Below are 21,484 nucleotides of genomic sequence, written 5' to 3'. Positions count from 1 at the left end.
GTACTGAGGGAGCGCCGCACTGTCAGAGGGTCAGTACTGAGGGAGCGCCGCACTGTCGGAGGGTCAGCACTGAGAGAGTGCCGCACTGTCGGAGGGTCAGTACTGAGGGAGCTCCGCACTGTCGGAGGGTCAGTACTGAGGGAGTGCCGCACTGTCGGAGGGTCAGTACTGGGAGAGCGCCGCACTGTCGGAGGGTCAGTACTGAGGGAGCGCCGCACTGTCGGAGGGTCAGTACTGAGGGAGCGACGCACTGTCGGAGGGTAGGTACTGAGGGAGCGACGCACTGTCGGAGGGTAGGTACTGAGGGAGTGCCGCACTGTCGGAGGGTCAGTACTGAGGGAGCGCCGCGCTGGCGGAGGGTCAGTACTGAGGGAGCGCCGCACTGTCGGAGGGTCAGTACTGAGGGAGCGCCGCGCTGTCGGAGGGTCAGTACTGAGGGAGTGCAGCACTGTCGGAGGGTCAGTACTGAGGGAGCGCCGCACTGTCGGAGGGTCAGTACTGAGGGAGCGCCGCACTGTCGGAGGGTCAGTACTGAGGGAGCGCCGCACTGTCGGAGGGTCAGTACTGAGGGAGCGCCGCACTGTCGGAGGGTCAGTACTGAGGGAGCGCCGCACTGTCGGAGGGTCAGCACTGAGGGAGCGCCGCACTGTCGGAGGGTCAGCACTGAGGGAGCGCCGCACTGTCGGAGGGTCAGTACTGAGGGAGTTCCGCACTGTCGGAGGGTCAGTACTGAGAGAGTGCCGCACTGTCGGAGGGTCAGTACTGAGGGAGCGCCGCACTGTCAGAGGGTCAGTACTGAGGGAGCGCCGCACTGTCAGAGGGTCAGTACTGAGGGAGCGCCGCACTGTCGGAGGGTCAGCACTGAGAGAGTGCCGCACTGTCGGAGGGTCAGTACTGAGGGAGCTCCGCACTGTCGGAGGGTCAGTACTGAGGGAGTGCCGCACTGTCGGAGGGTCAGTACTGGGAGAGCGCCGCACTGTCGGAGGGTCAGTACTGAGGGAGCGCCGCACTGTCGGAGGGTCAGTACTGAGGGAGCGACGCACTGTCGGAGGGTAGGTACTGAGGGAGCGACGCACTGTCGGAGGGTAGGTACTGAGGGAGTGCCGCACTGTCGGAGGGTCAGTACTGAGGGAGCGCCGCGCTGGCGGAGGGTCAGTACTGAGGGAGCGCCGCACTGTCGGAGGGTCAGTACTGAGGGAGCGCCGCGCTGTCGGAGGGTCAGTACTGAGGGAGTGCAGCACTGTCGGAGGGTCAGTACTGAGGGAGCGCCGCACTGTCGGAGGGTCAGTACTGAGGGAGCGCCGCACTGTCGGAGGGTCAGTACTGAGGGAGCGCCGCACTGTCGGAGGGTCAGTACTGAGGGAGCTCCGCGCTGTCGTAGGGTCAGGCCTGAGGGAGTGCGGCCTTGTCCGAGGGTTCGAACTGAGGGAGCGCCGCGGTGCTGGAGGGTCAGTACTGAGACAGCGCCGCACTGTCGGAGGGTCAGTACTGAGGGAGCTCTGCACTGTCGGAGGGTCAGTACTGAGGGAGCGCCGCACTGTCGGAGGGTCAGTACTGAGGGAGCGCCCCACTGTCGGAGGGTCAGTACTGAGGGAGCGCCGCACTGTCGGAGGGTCAGTACTGAGGGAGCGCCGCACTGTCGGAGGGTCAGTACTGAGGGAGCGCCGCACTGTCGGAGGGTCAGTACTGAGGGAGCGCCGCACTGTCGGAGGGTCAGTACTGAGGGAGCTCCGCAGTGTCGGAGGGTCAGTACTGAGGGAGCGCCGCACTGTCGGAGGGTCAGTACTGAGGGAGTGCCGCACTGTCGGAGGGTCAGTACTGAGGGAGCTCCGCAGTGTCGGAGGGTCAGTACTGAGGGAGCGCCGCACTGTCGGAGGGTCAGCACTGAGAGAGTGCCGCACTGTCGGAGGGTCAGTACTGGGAGAGCGCCGCACTGTCGGATGGTCAGTCCCGAGGGAGTCGTGCACTGTCGGATGGTCAGTCCCGAGGGAGTCGTGCAATGTCGTAGGGTTAGTACTGAGGGAGCGACGCACTGTCGGAGGGTAGGTACTGAGGGAGTGCCGCACTGTCGGAGGGTAGGTACTGAGGGAGCGCCGCACTGTTGGAGGGTCAGTAATGAGGGAGCGCCGCACTGTCGGAGGGTCAGTACAGAGGGAGTGCCGCACTGAGGGTCAGTACAGAGGGAGCTCCGCACTGTCGGAGGGTCAGTGCTGAGGGAGCTCCGCACTGTCGGAGGGTCAGTACTGAGGGAGCGCCGCGCTGTAGGAGGGTCAGTACTGAGGGAGTGCCGCACTGTCGGATGGTCAGTCCCGAGGGAGTCGTGCACTGTCGGAGGGTCAGTACTGAGGGAGCGACGCACCGTCGGAGGGTCAGTACTAAGGGAGTGCCGCACTGTCGGAGGGTCAGTACTGAGGGAGCGCCGCGCTGTCGGAGGGTCAGTACTGAGGGAGTGCGGCCTTGTCCGAGGGTTCGAACTGAGGGAGCGCCGCGGTGCTGGAGGGTCAGTACTGAGGGAGCGCAGCGGTGCTGGAGGGTCAGTACTGAGGGAGCGCCGCGGTGCTGGAGGGTCAGTACTGAGGGAGCGCCGCACTGTCGGAGGGTCAGTACTGAGGGAGCGCCGCACTGTCGGAGGGTCAGTACTGAGGGAGCGCCGCACTGTCGGAGGGTCAGTACTGAGGGAGCGCCGCACTGTCGGAGGGTCAGTACTGAGGGAGCGCCGCACTGTCGGAGGGTCAGTACTGAGGGAGCGCCGCACTGTCGGAGGGTCAGTACTGAGGGAGCGCCGCACTGTCAGAGGGTCAGTACTGAGGCAGCACCGCACTGTCGGAGGGCCAGTACTGAGGAAGTGCCGCACTGTCGGAGGGTAGGTACTGAGGGAGTGCTGCGCTGTCGGAGGGTCAGTACTGAGGGAGCGCCGCGCTGTCGGAGGGTCAGTACTGAGGGAGCGACGCACTGTCGGAGGGTAGGTACTGAGGGAGCGACGCACTGTCGGAGGGTAGGTACTGAGGGAGTGCCGCACTGTCGGAGGGTCAGTACTGAGGGAGCGCCGCGCTGGCGGAGGGTCAGTACTGAGGGAGCGCCGCACTGTCGGAGGGTAGGTACTGAGGGAGTGCCGCACTGTCGGAGGGTAGGTACTGAGGGAGTGCTGCAATGTCGGAGGGTCAGTACTGAGGGAGCGCCGCGCTGTCGGAGGGTCAGTACTGAGGGAGCGACGCACTGTCGGAGGGTCAGTACTGAGGGAGTGCCGCACTGTCGGAGGGTAGGTACTGAGGGAGTGCCGCACTGTCGGAGGGTCAGTACTGAGGGAGCGCTGCGCTGTCGGAGGGTCAGTACTGAGGGAGCGCCGCGCTGCTGGAGGGTCAGTACTGAGGGAGTGCCGCGCTGTCGGAGGGTCAGTACAGAGGGAGTGCGGCCTTGTCCAAGGGTTCGAACTGAGGGAGCGCCGCGGTGCTGGAGGGTCAGTACTGAGACAGCGCCGCACTGTCGGAGGGTCAGTACTGAGGGAGCGCCGCACTGTCGGAGGGTCAGTACTGAGGGAGCGCCGCACTGTCGGAGGGTCAGTACTGAGGGAGCGCCGCACTGTCGGAGGGTCAGTACTGAGGGAGCGCCGCACTGTCGGAGGGTCAGTACTGAGGGAGCGCCGCACTGTCGGAGGGTCAGTACTGAGGGAGCGCCGCACTGTCGGAGGGTCAGTACTGAGGGAGTGCCGCACTGTCCGAGGGTCAGTACTGAGGCAGCGCAGCACTGTCGGAGGGTCAGTACTGAGGGAGCGCCGCACTGTCGGAGGGTCAGTACTGAGGGAGCGCCGCGCTGTCGGAGGGTCAGTACTGAGGGAGTGCAGCACTGTCGGAGGGTCAGTACTGAGGGAGCGCCGCACTGTCGGAGGGTCAGTACTGAGGGAGCGCCGCACTGTCGGAGGGTCAGTACTGAGGGAGCTCCGCGCTGTCGTAGGGTCAGGCCTGAGGGAGTGCGGCCTTGTCCGAGGGTCCGAACTGAGGGAGCGCCGCGGTGCTGGAGGGTCAGTACTGAGACAGCGCCGCACTGTCGGAGGGTCAGTACTGAGACAGCGCCGCACTGTCGGAGGGTCAGTACTGAGGGAGCGCCGCACTGTCGGAGGGTCAGTACTGAGGGAGCGCCGCACTGTCGGAGGGTCAGTACTGAGGGAGCGCCGCACTGTCGGAGGGTCAGTACTGAGGGAGCGCCGCACTGTCGGAGGGTCAGTACTGAGGGAGCGCCGCACTGTCGGAGGGTCAGTACTGAGGGAGCGCCGCACTGTCGGAGGGTCAGTACTGAGGGAGCGCCGCACTGTCGGAGCGTCAGTACTGAGGGAGCGCCGCACTGTCGGAGGGTCAGTACTGAGGGAGCGCCGCACTGTCGGAGGGTCAGTACTGAGGGAGCGCCGCACTGTCGGAGGGTCAGTACTGAGGGAGCGCCGCACTGTCGGAGGGTCAGTACTGAGGGAGCGCCGCACTGTCGGAGGGTCAGTACTGAGGGAGCGCCGCACTGTCGGAGGGTCAGCACTGAGGGAGCGCCGCACTGTCGGAGGGTCAGCACTGAGGGAGCGCCGCACTGTCGGAGGGTCAGTACTGAGGGAGTTCCGCACTGTCGGAGGGTCAGTACTGAGAGAGTGCCGCACTGTCGGAGGGTCAGTACTGAGGGAGCGCCGCACTGTCAGAGGGTCAGTACTGAGGGAGCGCCGCACTGTCAGAGGGTCAGTACTGAGGGAGCGCCGCACTGTCAGAGGGTCAGCACTGAGGGAGCGCCGCACTGTCGGAGGGTCAGTACTGAGGGAGCTCCGCACTGTCGGAGGGTCAGTACTGAGGGAGTGCCGCACTGTCGGAGGGTCAGTACTGGGAGAGCGCCGCACTGTCGGAGGGTCAGTACTGGGAGAGCGCCGCACTGTCGGAGGGTCAGTACTGAGGGAGTGCCGCACTGTCGGAGGGTCAGTACTGGGAGAGCGCCGCACTCTCGGATGGTCAGTACTGAGGGAGCTCCGCACTGTCGGAGGGTCAGTACTGAGGGAGCGCCGCACTGTCGGAGGGTCAGCACTGAGAGAGTGCCGCACTGTCGGAGGGTCAGTACTGGGAGAGCGCCGCACTGTCGGATGGTCAGTCCCGAGGGAGTCGTGCACTGTCGGATGGTCAGTCCCGAGGGAGTCGTGCAATGTCGTAGGGTCAGTACTGAGGGAGCGACGCACTGTCGGAGGGTAGGAACTGAGGGAGTGCCGCACTGTCGGAGGGTAGGTACTGAGGGAGCGCCGCACTGTTGGAGGGTCAGTAATGAGGGAGCGCCGCACTGTCGGAGGGTCAGTACAGAGGGAGTGCCGCACTGAGGGTCAGTACAGAGGGAGCTCCGCACTGTCGGAGGGTCAGTGCTGAGGGAGCTCCGCACTGTCGGAGGGTCAGTACTGAGGGTGCTCCGCACTGTCGGAGTGTCAGTACTGAGAGAGTGCCGCACTGTCGGACGGTCAGTACTGAGGGAGCGCCGCACTGTCAGAGGGTCAGTACTGAGGGAGCACCGCACTGTCGGAGGGTCAGCACTGAGAGAGTGCCGCACTGTCGGAGGGTCAGTACTGGGAGAGCGCCGCACTGTCGGATGGTCAGTACTGAGGGAGCTCCGCACTGTCGGAGGGTCAGTACTGAGGGAGCGCCGCACTGTCGGAGGGTCAGCACTGAGAGAGTGCCGCACTGTCGGAGGGTCAGTACTGGGAGAGCGCCGCACTGTCGGATGGTCAGTCCCGAGGGAGTCGTGCACTGTCGGATGGTCAGTCCCGAGGGAGTCGTGCAATGTCGTAGGGTTAGTACTGAGGGAGCGACGCACTGTCGGAGGGTAGGTACTGAGGGAGTGCCGCACTGTCGGAGGGTAGGTACTGAGGGAGCGCCGCACTGTTGGAGGGTCAGTAATGAGGGAGCGCCGCACTGTCGGAGGGTCAGTACAGAGGGAGTGCCGCACTGAGGGTCAGTACAGAGGGAGCTCCGCACTGTCGGAGGGTCAGTGCTGAGGGAGCTCCGCACTGTCGGAGGGTCAGTACTGAGGGAGCGCCGCGCTGTAGGAGGGTCAGTACTGAGGGAGTGCCGCACTGTCGGATGGTCAGTCCCGAGGGAGTCGTGCACTGTCGGAGGGTCAGTACTGAGGGAGCGACGCACCGTCGGAGGGTCAGTACTAAGGGAGTGCCGCACTGTCGGAGGGTCAGTACTGAGGGAGCGCCGCGCTGTCGGAGGGTCAGTACTGAGGGAGTGCGGCCTTGTCCGAGGGTTCGAACTGAGGGAGCGCCGCGGTGCTGGAGGGTCAGTACTGAGGGAGCGCCGCGGTGCTGGAGGGTCAGTACTGAGGGAGAGCCGCGGTGCTGGAGGGTCAGTACTGAGGGAGCGCCGCGGTGCTGGAGGGTCAGTACTGAGGGAGCGCCGCACTGTCGGAGGGTCAGTACTGAGGGAGCGCCGCACTGTCGGAGGGTCAGTACTGAGGGAGCGCCGCACTGTCGGAGGGTCAGTACTGAGGGAGCGCCGCACTGTCGGAGGGTCAGTACTGAGGGAGCGCCGCACTGTCGGAGGGTCAGTAATGAGGGAGCGCCGCACTGTCGGAGGGTCAGTACTGAGGGAGCGCCGCACTGTCGGAGGGTCAGTACTGAGGGAGCGCCGCACTGTCGGAGGGTCAGTACTGAGGGAGCGCCGCACTGTCGGAGGGTCAGTACTGAGGGAGCGCCGCACTGTCGGAGGGTCAGTACTGAGGGAGCGCCGCACTGTCGGAGGGTCAGTACTGAGGGAGCGCCGCACTGTCGGAGGGTCAGTACTGAGGGAGCGCCGCACTGTCAGAGGGTCAGTACTGAGGGAGCGCCGCACTGTTCGAGGGTCAGTACTGAGGGAGCGCCGCACTGTCGAAGGGTCAGTACTGAGGGAGCGCCGCACTGTCGGAGGGTCAGTACTGAGGGAGTGCCGCACTGTCGGAGGGTCAGTACTGAGGGAGCGCCGCACTGTCGAAGGGTCAGTACTGAGGGAGCGCCGCACTGTCGGAGGGTCAGTACTGAGGGAGCGCCGCACTGTCGGAGGGTCAGTACTGAGGGAGCGCCGCACTGTCGGAGGGTCAGCACTGAGGGAGTGCCACACTGTCGGAGGGTCAGTACTGAGGGAGCGCCGCGCTGTCGGAGTGTCAGTACTGAGGGAGCGCCACGCTGTCGGAGTGTCAGTACTGAGGGAGCGCCACACTGTCGGAGTGTCAGTACTGAGGGAGCGCCGCACTGTCGGAGGGTAGGTACTGAGGGAGTGCCGCACTGTCGGAGGGTAGGTACTGAGGGAGTGCTGCACTGTCGGAGGGTCAGTAATGAGGGAGTGCGGCACTGTCGGTGGATCAGTACTAAGCGAGCGCCGCACTGTCGGAGGGTCAGTCCTGAGGCAGCACCGCACTGTCGGAGGGCCAGTACTGAGGAAGTGCCGCACTGTCGGAGGGTCAGTACTGAGGGAGCGCAGTACTGTCGGAGGGTCAGTAATGAGGGAGCGCCGCACTGTCGGAGGGTCAGTAATGAGGGAGTGCAGAGCTGTCGGAGGGTCAGTCCTGAGGCAGCACCGCACTGTTGGAGGGCCAGTACTGAGGAAGTGCCGCACTGTCGGAGGGTAGGTACTGAGGGAGTGCTGCACTGTCGGAGGGTCAGTACTGAGGGAGCGCCGCGCTGTCGGAGGGTCAGTACTGAGGGAGCGACGCACTGTCGGAGGGTAGGTACTGAGGGAGTGCCGCACTGTCGGAGGGTAGGTACTGAGGGAGTGCCGCACTGTCGGAGGGTCAGTACTGAGGGAGCGCCACGCTGGCGGAGGGTCAGTACTGAGGGAGCGACGCACTGTCGGAGGGTAGGTACTGAGGGAGTGCTGCACTGTCGGAGGGTCAGTACTGAGGGAGCGCCGCGCTGTCGGAGGGTCAGTACTGAGGGTGCGACGCACTGTCGGAGGGTAGGTACTGAGGGAGTGCCGCACTGTCGGAGGGTCAGTACTGAGGGAGCGCCGCGCTGCTGGAGGGTCAGTAATGAGGGAGTGCCGCGCTGTCGGAGGGTCAGTCCAGAGGGAGCTCCGCACTGTCGGAGGGTCAGTACTGAGGGTGCTCCGCACTGTCGGAAGGTCAGTCCTGAGGGTGCTCCGCACTGTCGGAAGGTCAGTACTGAGGGTGCTCCGCACTGTCGGAGGGTCAGTACTGAGAGAGTGCCGCACTGTCGGACGGTCAGTACTGAGGGAGCGCCGCACTGTCGGAGGGTCAGTCCTGAGGGTGCTCCGCACTGTCGGAGGGTCAGTACTGAGGGAGCTCCGCACTGTCGGAGGATCAGTACTGAGGGAGCGCCGCACTGTCGGAGGGTCAGTACTGAGGGTGCTCCGCACTGTCGGAGGGTCAGTACTGAGAGAGTGCCGCACTGTCGGAGGGTCAGTACTGAGGGAGCGCCGCACTGTCGGAGGGTCAGTACTGAGGGAGCGCCGCACTGTCGGAGGGTCAGTACTGAGGGAGCACCGCGCTGTCGGAGTGTCAGTAGGGGGAGCGCCACACTGTCGGAGGGTCAGTACTGAGGGAGCGCCGCACTGTCGGAGGGTCAGTACTGAGGGAGCGCCGCACTGTCGGAGGGTCAGTACTGAGGGAGCACCGCGCTGTCGGAGTGTCAGTAGGGGGAGCGCCACACTGTCGGAGGGTCAGTACTGAGGGAGTGCCGCACTGTCGGAGGGTCAGTCCTGAGGGAGTCCTGCACTGTTGGAGGGTCAGTACTGAGGGAGCACCGCTCTGTCGGAGGGTCAGTACTGAGGGAGCACCGCTCTGTCGGAGGGTCGGGACTGAGGGAGTGCCGCACTGTCGGAGGGTCAGTACTGAGGGAGCGCAGTGCTGTCGGAGGGTCAGTACTGAGGGAGTGCCGCGCTGTCGGAGGGTCAGTACTGAGCGAGCGCTGCACTGTCGGAGGGTCGGGACTGAGGGAGTGCTGGGCACTTCCCAGCAGCACACAGAACCGCAAGCGTCTTTCGATGTAGTTTGATGAGACGTGAACATACCCTGAGTGCCCAGTGCCAGTCGGCTGCGATGTCGGTCACTTTCGATCCCACGATATAGCCCAGGCCGCTGAGTGGAGTTGGTGGGGACGGGAGCAATGAACAAACAGAAAAGGTTAATCAACAATGGGTACCAACCCACCACACCCGTCACGTCGATAGACCTCAGCCCACGGTGTCCCACAGCCATCCCACCTGAGTCACCAGCCTCTTCAGCTCACGCATTCAGGTGACGTGCCTCCTTCTGCCCTCGGGACGGGCACATTGCCCCAGCCCTCAAATCTGCACCTTTCATTTAAATCCTTCAACAGATCGTTCTAACCTCTGCACCAGTCTCAAAACTTCTCTCCCTTGTTTCAATTGCCTGTCGGGTGAAACCCTGAAAACCGTCTCTAACCTGAGGGACACTCGATGTCCCTGAATAGGAACTGGGAGCCGGAATCCGGGCTTCACAGCCCTTGCGGGTCTCTCAACGTCACAGTGGCTGCACCAGTTAATTCAGATATCTCAGCTCCCCTCTGCACTGTCCCCCATCAAACACTCCCAGGACAGGTACAGTACGGGGGTTAGATACAGAGTAAAGCTCCCTCTACACTGTCCCCCATCAAACACTCCCAGGACAGGTACAGTACGGGGGTTAGATACAGAGTAAAGCTCCCTCTACACTGTCCCCCATCAAACACTCCCAGGACAGGTACAGTACGGGGGTTAGATACAGAGTAAAGCTCCCTCTACACTGTCCCCCATCAAACACTCCCAGGACAGGTACAGTACGGGGGTTAGATACAGAGTAAAGCTCCCTCTGCACTGTCCCCCCCTCAAACACTCCACAGGACAGGTACAGTACGAGGGTTAGATACAGAGTAAAGCTCCCTCTACACTGTCCCCCCTCAAACACTCCACAGGACAGGTACAGTCCGGGGTTAGATACAGAGTAAAGCTCCCTCTACACTGTCCCCCATCAAACACTCCCAGGACAGGTACAGTACGGGGGTTAGATACAGAGTAAAGCTCCCTCTACACTGTCCCCATCAAACACTCCCAGGACAGGTACAGTACGGGGGTTAGATACAGAGTAAAGCTCCCTCTACACTGTCCCCCATCAAACACTCCCAGGACAGGTACAGTACGGGGGTTAGATACAGAGTAAAGCTCCCTCTACACTGTCCCCCATCAAACACTCCCAGGACAAGTACAGTACGGGGGTTAGATACAGAGTAAAGCTCCCTGTGAAACAGGGCTGTGTTCTCGCACCCACACTTTTTGGGATTTTCTTCTCCCTGCTGCTTTCACATGCGTTCAAATCCTCTGAAGAAGGAATTTTCCTCCACACAAGATCAGGGGGCAGGTTGTTCAACCTTGCCCGTCTAAGAGCGAAGTCCAAAGTACGGAAAGTCCTCATCAGAGAACTCCTCTTTGCTGACGATGCTGCTTTAACATCTCACACTGAAGAATGCCTGCAGAGTCTCATCGACAGGTTTGCGTCTGCCTGCAATGAATTTGGCCTAACCATCAGCCTCAAGAAAACGAACATCATGGGGCAGGACGTCAGAAATGCTCCATCCATCAATATTGGCGACCACGCTCTGGAAGTGGTTCAAGAGTTCACCTACCTAGGCTCAACTATCACCAGTAACCTGTCTCTAGATGCAAAAATCAACAAGCGCATGGGTAAGGCTTCCACTGCTATGTCCAGACTGGCCAAGAGAGTGTGGGAAAATGGCGCACTGACACGGAACACAAAAGTCCGAGTGTATCAGGCCTGTGTCCTCAGTACCTTGCTCTACGGCAGCGAGGCCTGGACAACGTATGCCAGCCAAGAGCGACGTCTCAATTCATTCCATCTTCGCTGCCTTCGGAGAATACTTGGCATCAGGTGGCAGGACCGTATCACCAACACAGAAGTCCTCGAGGCGACCAACATCCCCAGCTTGTAGACACTACTGAGCCAGCGGTGCTTGAGATGGCTTGGCCATGTGAGCCGCATGGAAGATGGCAGGATCCCCAAAGACACATTGTACAGCGAGCTCGCCACTGGTATCAGACCCACCGGCCGTCCATGTCTCCGTTATAAAGACGTCTGCAAACGCGACATGAAATCCTGTGACATTGATCACAAGTCGTGGGAGTCAGTTGCCAGCATTCGCCAGAGCTGGCGGGCAGCCATAAAGACAGGGCTAAATTGTGGCGAGTCGAAGAGACTTAGTAGTTGGCAGGAAAAAAGACAGAGGCGCAAGGGGAGAGCCAACTGTGCAACAGCCCCGACAAACAAATTTCTCTGCAGCACCTGTGGAAGAGCCTGTCACTCCAGAATTGGCCTTTATAGCCACTCCAGGCGCTACTTCACAAACCACTGACCACCTCCAGGCGCGTATCCATTGTCTCTCGAGATAAGGAGGCCCAAAAGAAAAGAAAGCTCCCTCTACACTGTCCCCCATCAAACACTCCCCAGGACAGGTACAGTACGGGGGTTAGATACAGAGTAAAGCTCCCTCACCTGCCGACAGGGATGGCGAAGTAGAAAACCGACAGCATGCGGCTCCGGAGGTCGCCCACGAAGAGGTCGGCGATGACGGTGGGAGCGATGGTGGAGTAACTGGCTTCGCCGATGCCTACCAGGCCCCGGGTCAGCAGCAGGGCCCAGAAAGACTGAGGGGAAAAGGGGGGTGGGTGGGAGAGAGAGAGACACACAGTCAATTCGTCAGCTAGACAATGGGAAGATGCATCAGCGGCGGCCCTGGTCAGGGTGACGGAGGCTGCGGGGAGGGGATTGCGGGCGAGTGAGACCACCCGGTGGGAAACGACAGCGAGAGTCCGATTTCATTGGTGACGAGAACAGAACAAGTCACGCCCTCATTATATTTCCCGTCCAAGCCCCACTCCTCGTCCCCCAAGAAAACACACGCGGCGCGCGTCTACCTTCTGAGGAACAAAGGAACTCATCAGCGTAATGGCCGACCAAAACGATATCCCACAGCTCATGATCCACTTTCTGTTGTAGCGGTCTCCAAGGTAACCAAAGACGGGAGCCAAGACCATGTAGGAGCAGATGAAGACTGCAAGAAAAAAAGCATTCAGATTGGTGGAGAGCGGAAAACGGAGAGAAAATCTCTGCTGTTGGAGAGTCGCGCAGCGCACCCGCAGTACAGACCCTCCGACAGTGCGGCACTCCCTCAGTACTGACCCTCCGACAGTGCGGCACTCCCTCAGTACTGACCCTCCGACAGTGCGGCACTCCCTCAGTACTGACCCTCCGACAGTGCGGCACTCCCTCAGTACTGACCCTCCGACAGTGCGGCACTCCCTCAGTACTGACCCTCCGACAGTGCGGCACTCCCTCGTACTGACCCTCCGACAGTGATGCGCTCCCTCAGTACTGACCCTCCGACAGTGCGGCGCTCCCTCAGTACTGACCCTCCGACAGTGAGGCGCTCCCTCAGTACTGACCCTCCGACAGTGAAGCGCTCCCTCAGTACTGACCCTCCGACAGTGCGGAGCTCCCTCAGTACTGACCCTCTGACAGTGCGGAGCTCCCTCAGTACTGACCCTCCGACAGTGCGGAGCTCCCTCAGTACTGACCCTCCGACAGTGCGGCGCTCCCTCAGTACTGACCCTCCGACAGTGAGGCGCTCCCTCAGTACTGACCCTCCGACAGTGAGGCGCTCCCTCAGTACTGACCCTCCGACAGTGAAGCGCTCCCTCAGTACTGACCCTCCGACAGTGCGGAGCTCCTTCAGTACTCACCCTCAGACAGTGCGGAGCTCCCTCAGTACTGACCCTCCGACAGTGCGGAGCTCCCTCAGTACTGACCCTCCGACAGTGCGGAGCTCCCTCAGCACTGACCCTCCGACAGTGCGGAGCTCCCTCAGCACTGACCCTCCGACAGTGCGGCGCTCCCTCAGCACTGACCAACCGACAGTGCGGCGCTCCCTCAGTACAGACCCTCCGACAGTGCGGCGCTCCCTCAGTACAGACCCTCCGACAGTGCGGCGCTCCCTCAGTGCAGACACTCCGACACTCCCTCAGTACTGACCCTCCGACAGTGCGGCGCTCCCTCAGTACTGACCCTCCGACAGTGCGGCGCTCCCTCAGTACTGACCCTCCGACAGTGCGGCGCTCCCTCAGTACTGACCCTCCGAGAGTGCGGAGCTCCCTCAGTACTGACCCTCCGAGAGTGCGGAGCTCCCTCAGTACTGACCCTCCGAGAGTGCGGAGCTCCCTCTGCACTGACCCTCCGAGAGCGCCGAGCTCCCTCTGCACTGACCCTCCGAGAGCGCCGAGCTCCCTCTGCACTGACCCTCCGAGAGCGCCGAGCTCCCTCTGCACTGACCCTCCGAGAGCGCCGAGCTCCCTCTGCACTGACCCTCCGAGAGCGCGGAGCTCCCTCTGCACTGACCCTCCGACAGTGCGGCGCTCCCTCAGTACTGACCCTCCGAGAGCGCGGAGCTCCCTCTGCACTGACCCTCCGAGAGCGCGGAGCTCCCTCTGCACTGACCCTCCGAGAGCGCGGAGCTCCCTCTGCACTGACCCTCCGACAGTGCGGCGCTCCCTCAGTACTGACCCTCCGAGAGCGCGGAGCTCCCTCTGCACTGACCCTCCGACAGTGCGGCGCTCCCTCAGCACTGACCCTCCGACAGCACAGAGTTTACATATATAACAGATAGCCGGGAGCGAGTTACAGACTGGAATCTAATCGAGGGGTTCGGGGATTTATATATAGAATAACAGATACCCGGGAGTGAGTTACAGACTGGAATCTAATCGAGGGGTTCGGGGGGTTTATATATCGAATAACAGATACCCGGGAGTGAGTTACAGACTGCAATCTAATCGAGGGGTTCGGGAGCAGTTTATATATAGAATAACGTGATGGACCTGGACCGAGGTGTACATTCTACATCACTGATCTGGTCAGGTTACAGTGCAGGGGGTGGTATTTGCAGGTGATGGTCTACCACGGCAAGATTTTTACAAGGTATGTCGAAAGAAAAAGGGATTAGTTGATCAGCTGCAGCAGGGAGCCTGCACAGAGACGATGGGCCGAATGGTGTGTTCTTTGGCAGATTTTTGTTTGAATCTGGAGCCGACTTAACATCTGCGGCATTACTTTAAGGGATAACAGAAGCAGATTCTGCAGAGAGGTTACAGCAATTGAGTCACAAGGGAGTCATGTGATGACACGTGGCTAAGTCACATGACAAGACACAGGGATCATCAAACTTCCAAACCAACTGGAGGAATGGAAAATGAAAGTGCATGTGGCAGGCTGGGAATTAACGCAGGAGGTTTCCATATTGGATAACAGATAGCCGGGAGTGAGTTACAGACAGGAATCGAATCGAGGGGTTCAGGGTGTTTATATATAGAATAACAGATACCCGGGAGTGAGTTACAGACTGGAATCTAATCGAGGGGTTCAGGGTGTTTATATATAGAATAACAGATACCCGGGAGTGAGTTACAGACTGGAATCTAATCGAGGGGTTCGGGGGGTTTATATATAGAATAACAGATACCCGGGAGTGAGTTACAGACTGGAATCGAATCGAGGGGTTCGGGGGGTTTATATATAGAATAACAGATACCCGGGAGTGAGTTACAGACTGGAATCTAATCGAGGGGTTCAGGGTGTTTATATATAGAATAACAGATACCCGGGAGTGAGTTACAGACTGGAATCTAATCGAGGGGTTCGGGTGGTTTATATATAGAATAACAGATACCCGGGAGTGAGTTACAGACAGGAATCTAATCGAGAGGTTCGGGGGGGTTTATATATAGAATAACAGATACCCGGGAGTGAGTTACAGACTGGAATCGAATCGAGGGGTTCAGGGTGTTTATATATAGAATAACAGATACCCGGGAGTGAGTTACAGACTGGAATCGATCGAGGGGTTCGGGGGGTTTATATATAGAATAACAGATACCCGGGAGTGAGTTACAGACTGGAATCGATCGAGGGGTTCGGGGGGTTTATATATAGAATAACAGATACCCGGGAGTGAGTTACAGACTGGAATCTAATCGAGGGGTTCAGGGTGTTTATATATAGAATAACAGATACCCGGGAGTGAGTTACAGACTGGAATCTAATCGAGGGGTTCGGGTGGTTTATATATAGAATAACAGATACCCGGGAGTGAGTTACAGACTGGACTCTAATCGAGGGGTTCGGGGTGTTTATATATAGAATAACAGATACCCGGGAGCGAGTTACAGACTGGAATCTAATCGAGGGGTTCAGGGTGTTTATATATAGAATAACAGATACCCGGGAGTGAGTTACAGACTGGAATCTAATCGAGGGGTTCGGTGTGTTTATATATAGAATAACAGATACCCGGGAGTGAGTTACAGACTGGAATCTCATCGAGGGGTTCAGGGTGTTTATATATAGAATAACAGATACCCGGGAGTGAGTTACAGACTGGAATCTAATCGAGGGGTTCGGGTGGTTTATATATAGAATAACAGATACCCGGGAGTGAGTTACAGACTGGAATCTAATCGAGGGGTTCGGGGTGTTTATATATAGAATAACAGATACCCGGGAGTGAGTTACAGACTGGAATCTAATCGAGGGGTTCAGGGGGGTTTATATATAGAATAACAGATACCCGGGAGTGAGTTACAGACTGGAATCTAATCGAGGGGTTCAGGGGGGTTTATATATAGAATAACAGATACCCGGGAGTGAGTTACAGACTGGAATCTAATCGAGGGGTTCGGGGTGTTTATATCTGGAATAACAGATACCCGGGAGTGAGTTACAGACTGGAATCTAATCGAGGGGTTTGGGGGGTTTATATATGGAATAACAGATACCCGGGAGTGATTTACAGACTGGAATCTAATTGAGGGGTTCGGGGTGGTTTATATATAGAATAACAGATACCCGGGAGTGATTTACAGACTGGAATCTAATTGAGGGGTTCGGGGGGTTTATATATAGAATAACAGATACCCGGGAGTGAGTTACAGACTGGAATCTAATTGAGGGGTTCTGGGGGTTTATATATAGAATAACAGATACCCGGGAGTGAGTTACAGACTGGAATATAATCGAGGGGTTCGGGGGGGGGGTGGTTTCTATATAGCATATATATATGTATAATAACATAGTGACTTGCAGACGTACCTGTCTGCAGTAATCCCGAGCTGCTGTCTCCTATGTCGAAGTATTCCTCGATATTGGGTAACACACCTGTGTGTGGGGAGGGGGTTTGAAGACGTTAATACACCGAGGCGCAGTGTTATTCCCTTTTCCCCAACAGGGAGCTTATCCTGTAAGCCGGGACATTTCCCCACAGATGTGACAAGCAGCCGCCCAGCTCAGGATTAACCTCAGGCCCACCCCGCACCCTCCGACTAAAAGCTTTCAGCCCGTCCGTTCCCCCTCACCTTCCAATTCCCCCACCCTCAGCCACAAGTCCCACCAAGAGCCCATTCTCATTGCTTCTCCCCCTCCCGGATCCTCATTCTCCTCCTAACCCTCCCTCAGCCTCCACCAACCACCGCACCCCCTCGGCCCTCTCTCCCCTCCCCATCCCGGAGCTCAGATCCTCTCCCCTGCTGACTCGCATTCTCCAACTTCTCCTCCAGCTCCAGGCCCCCCCCCCCTCGCCCTCCACCCCCGCACTCCTCCCCTCGCCCTCCACCCCCCCACCCCATCGTTCCCATTTCCCCTCTGACGCTCCACCTGTCGAATCTTCCCTGACCCTCACTCTCCCCAATCTGCCCCCTCCTATCCCACAACCCCCCCCCCAACCTCCTCCTCTCACCCCCGTCCCTCGCTGACCCTCTTGTACCCAATCACCTTCCCTACCCCTAGTGACCCCTGACCTCAGCTTCCCCCATGGTGACCCGAAAACCCCGCGGTGACCCCTGACCTCCTCGCCCCCAGTGACCCTTGACAGCACCTCGCCCCCAGAGACCCCTGACCTCACCCCCAGTGACCCCTGACCTCACCTCACCCCGTGACCCCTGAAACCCACTTCACCCCACAATGACCCCCTGAACCCCTCTTCACCCGTGACCCTTGACCTCACCCCCAGTGACCCCTGACCTCACCCCCAGTGACCCCTGACCTCACCTCACTCCGTGACCCCTGAAACCCACTTCACCCCACAATGACCCCCTGAACCCCCTCTTCACCCCAGTGACCCTTGACCTCACCCCCAGTGACCCCTGACCCCCCTCCAGCAGTGACCCCTGACCTGCCACGGTGAAGCGGTCCATGTAGTTGAGCAGGTTGATGTAGCAGAGGACGAAGACGGTGAGGACGGAGCGCCGGTGTCCGAGGGGCTGTGGGGGGAGGCCGGCGGAGGGAGGAGCCGCCTCCCCCTCCTCACCCTTCCTCCCCTCAACACCCTCACCCTCCTCCTCCTCCTCAAGCCGGTCTGCCGCCCTCAGCATCGGGGCCTCGTCTTCGGCACCGCGGGACCCCATAGACAGAGAGAGAAATAAACCGCCGCCCGTTCCAACCCTCTCACGCCCGTTAAAATCCCAACCGTCACCGCCGCCCCGCCGCCATCTTTGATCCCCCGCTTCTCGCCCGCAGCGGTCCTGGCGGCGGGAGGACCGCAGCGCAGGCTTGGGAGGACCACCCGCTTACTTCCCCCCCCCACAGCGGTCCTGGCGGCGGGAGGATCGCAGCGCAGGCTTGGGAGGACCACCCGCTTACTTCCCCCCCCACAGCGGTCCTGGCGGCGGGAGGACCGCAGCGCAGTGTTGGGAGGACCACCCGCTTACTTCCCCCCCACAGCGGTCCTGGCGGCGGGAGGACCGCAGCGCAGTGTTGGGAGGACCACCCGCTTACTTCCCCCCCACAGCGGTCCTGGCGGCGGGAGGACCGCAGCGCAGTGTTGGGAGGGCCACCCGCTTACTTACCCCCGACAGCGGTCCTGGCGGCGGGAGGACCGCAGCGCAGTGTTGGGAGGGCCACCCGCTTACTTACCCCCCACAGCGGTCCTGGCGGCGGGAGGACCGCAGCGCAGTGTTGGGAGGACCACCCGCTTACTTCCCCCCCACAGCGGTCCTGGCGGCGGGAGGACCGTAGCGCAGTGTTGGGAGGACCACCCGCTCATTCCCCCCTCGCCCCCCCCCGAAGCAGTCCTGGCGGCGGGAGGACCGCAGCGCAGGTTGGGAGGACCACCCGCTTATTTCCCCCCACAGCGGTCCTGGCGGCCAGAGCACCACAGCGCAGGGTTGGGAGGACCACCCGCTTATTCCTCCCCACAGCGGTCCTGGCGACGGGAGGACCGCAGCGCAGTGCTGGGAGGACCGCCCGCTTATTTCCCCCACCCTCCGAAGCAGTCCTGACGGCGGGAGGACCGCAACGCAGGGTTGGGAGGACCACCCGCTTATTACCCCCCACAGCGGTCCTGGTGGCGGGAGGACCGTAGCGCAGGGTTGGGAGGACCAACCGCTTATTCCCCCCACAGCGGTCCTGGCGGCTGGAGGACCGCAGCGCAGTGTTGGGAGGACCACCCGCTTATTTCCCACCCCCACCCACCACCCTCCGAAGCAGTCCTGGCGGCGGGAGGACCGCAGCGCAGTGTTGGGAGGACCACCTGCTTATTTCCCCCCCCCCCCCCACCCCCCACCCTCCGAAGCAGTCCTGGCGACGGGAGGACCGAAGCGCAGTGTTGGGAGGACCACCCGCTAATTTCCCCCCACAGCGTTCCTGGCGGCGGGAGGACCGCAGCGCAGTGTTGGGAGGACCACCCTCTTATTTCCCCCCCACAGCGGTCCGGGCGGCGGGAGGACCGCAGCGCAGTGTTGGGTGGACCACCCGCTTATTTCCCCCCCCCCACAGCGGTCCTGCCGGCGGGAGGACCGCAGCGCAGTGTTGGGAGGACCACCCGCTTATTTCCCCCCACAGCGGTCCTGGCGGCGGGAGGACCACTGCGTAGGCCTGGGAGGTCTTCCTCTTCTTTGGCCTCCTTGTCTCCAGAGACAATGGGGAAGCGCCTGGAGGTGGTCAGTGGTTTGTCAAGCAATGCCTGGAGTGGCTATAAAGGCCAATTCCGGAGTGACAGGCTCTTCCACAGGTGCTGCAGAGAAATTTGTTTGTTGGGGCTGTTGCACAGTTGGCTCTCCCCTTGCGCCTCTGTCTTTTTTCCTGCCAACTACTAAGTCTCTTTGACTCGCCACAATTTAGCCCTGTCTTTATGGCTGCCCGCCAGCTCTGGCGAACGCTGGCAACTGACTCCCACGACTTGTGATCAATGTCACACGATTTCATGTCGCGTTTGCAGACGTCTTTATAGCGGAGACATGGACGGCCGGTGGGTCTGATACCAGTGGCGAGCTCGCTGTACAATGTGTCTTTGGGGATCCTGCCATCTTCCATGCGGCTCACATGGCCAAGCCATCTCAAGCGCCGCTGGCTCAGTAGTGTGCATAAGCTGGGGGTGTTGGCCGCCTCAAGGACTTCTGTGTTGGAGATACGGTCCTGCCACCTGATGCCAAGTATTCTCCGAAGGCAGCGAAGATGGAATGAATTGAGACGTCGCTCTTGGCTGACGTACGTTGTCCAGGCCTCGCTGCCGTACAGCAAGGTACTGAGGACACAGGCCTGATACACTCGGACTTTTGTGTTCCGTGTCAGTGCGCCATTTTCCCACACTCTCTTGGCCAGTCTGGACATAGCAGTGGAAGCCTTTCCCATGCGCTTGTTGATTTCTGCATCTAGAGACAGGTTACTGGTGATAGTTGAGCCTAGGTAGGTGAACTCTTGAACCACTTCCAGAGCGTGGTCGCCAATATTGATGGATGGAGCATTTCTGACGTCCTGCCCCATGATGTTCGTTTTCTTGAGGCTGATGGTTAGGCCAAATTCATTGCAGGCAGACGCAAACCTGTCGATGAGACTCTGCAGGCATTCTTCAGTGTGAGATGTTAAAGCAGCATCGTCAGCAAAGAGGAGTTCCCTGATGAGGACTTTCCGTACTTTGGACTTCGCTCTTAGACGGGCAAGGTTGAACAACCTGCCCCCTGATCTTGTGTGGAGGAAAATTCCTTCTTCTGAAGACTTGAACGCATGTGAGAGCAGCAGGGAGAAGAAGATCCCAAACAGTGTAGGTGCGAGAACACAGCCCTGTTTCACACCACTCAGGATAGGAAAGGGGTCTGATGAGGCACCGCTATGCTGAATTGTGCCTTTCATATTGTCATGGAATGAGGTGATGATACTTAGTAGCTTTGGTGGACATCCGATCTTTTCTAGTCGTCTGGAGAGACCACGTCTGCTGACGAGGTCAAAGGCTTTGGTGAGATCAATGAAAGCAACGTCGAGGGGCATCTGTTGTTCGCGACATTTCTCCTGTATCTGACGAAGGGAGAACAGCATGTTAATGGTGGATCTCTCTGCTCGAAAGCCACACTGTGCCTCAGGGTAGACGCGCTCGGCCAGCTTCTGGAGCCTGTTCAGAGCGACTCGAGCAAAGACTTTCCCCACTATGCTGAGCAGGGAGATTCCACAGTAGTTGTTGCAGTCACCGCGGTCACCTTTGTTTTGTCAGAGGGTGATGATATTGGCATCGCGCATGTCCTGGAGTACTGCTCCCTCGTCCCAGCACAGGCATAGCAGTTCATGTAGTGCTGAGAGTATAGCAGGCTTGGCACTCTTGATTATTTCAGGGGTAATGCCGTCCTTCCCAGGGGCTGGGAAGGACCACCCACTTATTTGCACCACAGCGGTCTTGGTGCCGGAAGGACCGCCCCGCAGTGGTGGGAGGACCAACCTCCCCGACCGCTTCTCCTCACAGCGGTCCTGTCATCGGGAGGACCACCATGCAGCCCTGGGAAGACCAACCTCCCCCAGCAATGAGATCAAGGAGGGCAGGACAAGACAAGAAGGGCACCACTGACTTTTTTTGTTCAAGAAAAAAGCAGGTCCTCCCACCTCTGACCTACCCTACCGGCGGGAGGACCCAACTGCAACCGCAGGGTGGGTTCCGGCGCAGGGCGAGCCCATTCGGCCCGTCGCGCCTCTGCCGGCTCTCCAAAGGAGCGGTTCGCCCCCTCCCCCCCCCACTGCGTCTACCGCCTTCTCCACCTGGTCCGTGTTTCCTTGACGGATAATTTTCCGATTCCGTTTTGAAGGCAGCACATTCCACATTCCAGCCCTCCGCTGCATGAGGAACTTTCTGCTCAACTTGCCGTCGCCTCTCGTGCCGATCACCGTGAAATCAGTACCCTCTGATCTGTATTGTCTCTCCATGTGCTTCCTACCAAAATGAATCACGTCACATTTCTCCGCATTGAACTTCATCTGCCACTTGTCCGCCCATTCCACCTTGTCTATGTCCTTTTGAAGTTCTACACTATCCTCCTCACAGTTCACAATGATTCCAACTTTCATATCGTCTGCAAACCTCCTCAAAAAACTCCAGCAGGTTAGTTAAACACAATTTGCCCCGAAGAAATCCATGCTGACTTTCTTGAATTAAAACCGCATTTGTCAAAGT

At 59.7% G+C, this 21,484-nt stretch overlaps 1 protein-coding gene across 1 annotated transcript in view; it reads right to left on the bottom strand.

Annotated features, from left to right (window-relative positions):
- LOC137366650 (protein spinster homolog 1-like) overlaps positions 1 to 17,574 on the bottom strand; it is a 68,384-nt gene extending 50,810 nt beyond the window's left edge. Inside the window, exons 1-5 of the mRNA XM_068028338.1 lie at positions 17,228 to 17,574; positions 16,150 to 16,215; positions 11,928 to 12,064; positions 11,506 to 11,657; positions 9,012 to 9,078 (exon numbers count right to left, since the gene is read on the bottom strand). Coding sequence (XP_067884439.1) covers positions 9,012 to 9,078; positions 11,506 to 11,657; positions 11,928 to 12,064; positions 16,150 to 16,215; positions 17,228 to 17,459 — 654 coding nt within the window. The 5' untranslated portion in view covers positions 17,460 to 17,574. The remainder of the gene's footprint in view (positions 1 to 9,011; positions 9,079 to 11,505; positions 11,658 to 11,927; positions 12,065 to 16,149; positions 16,216 to 17,227) is intronic.
- Between the last annotated feature and the right edge of the window lie 3,910 nt (positions 17,575 to 21,484).

The sequence above is a fragment of the Heterodontus francisci genome, unplaced genomic scaffold, assembly GCF_036365525.1.
Source record: "Heterodontus francisci isolate sHetFra1 unplaced genomic scaffold, sHetFra1.hap1 HAP1_SCAFFOLD_648, whole genome shotgun sequence".
Lineage (NCBI taxonomy): Eukaryota > Metazoa > Chordata > Chondrichthyes > Heterodontiformes > Heterodontidae > Heterodontus > Heterodontus francisci.
Note: the sequence above shows the minus strand (reverse complement) of the source record. Positions and strands in the feature narration are given on the sequence as shown.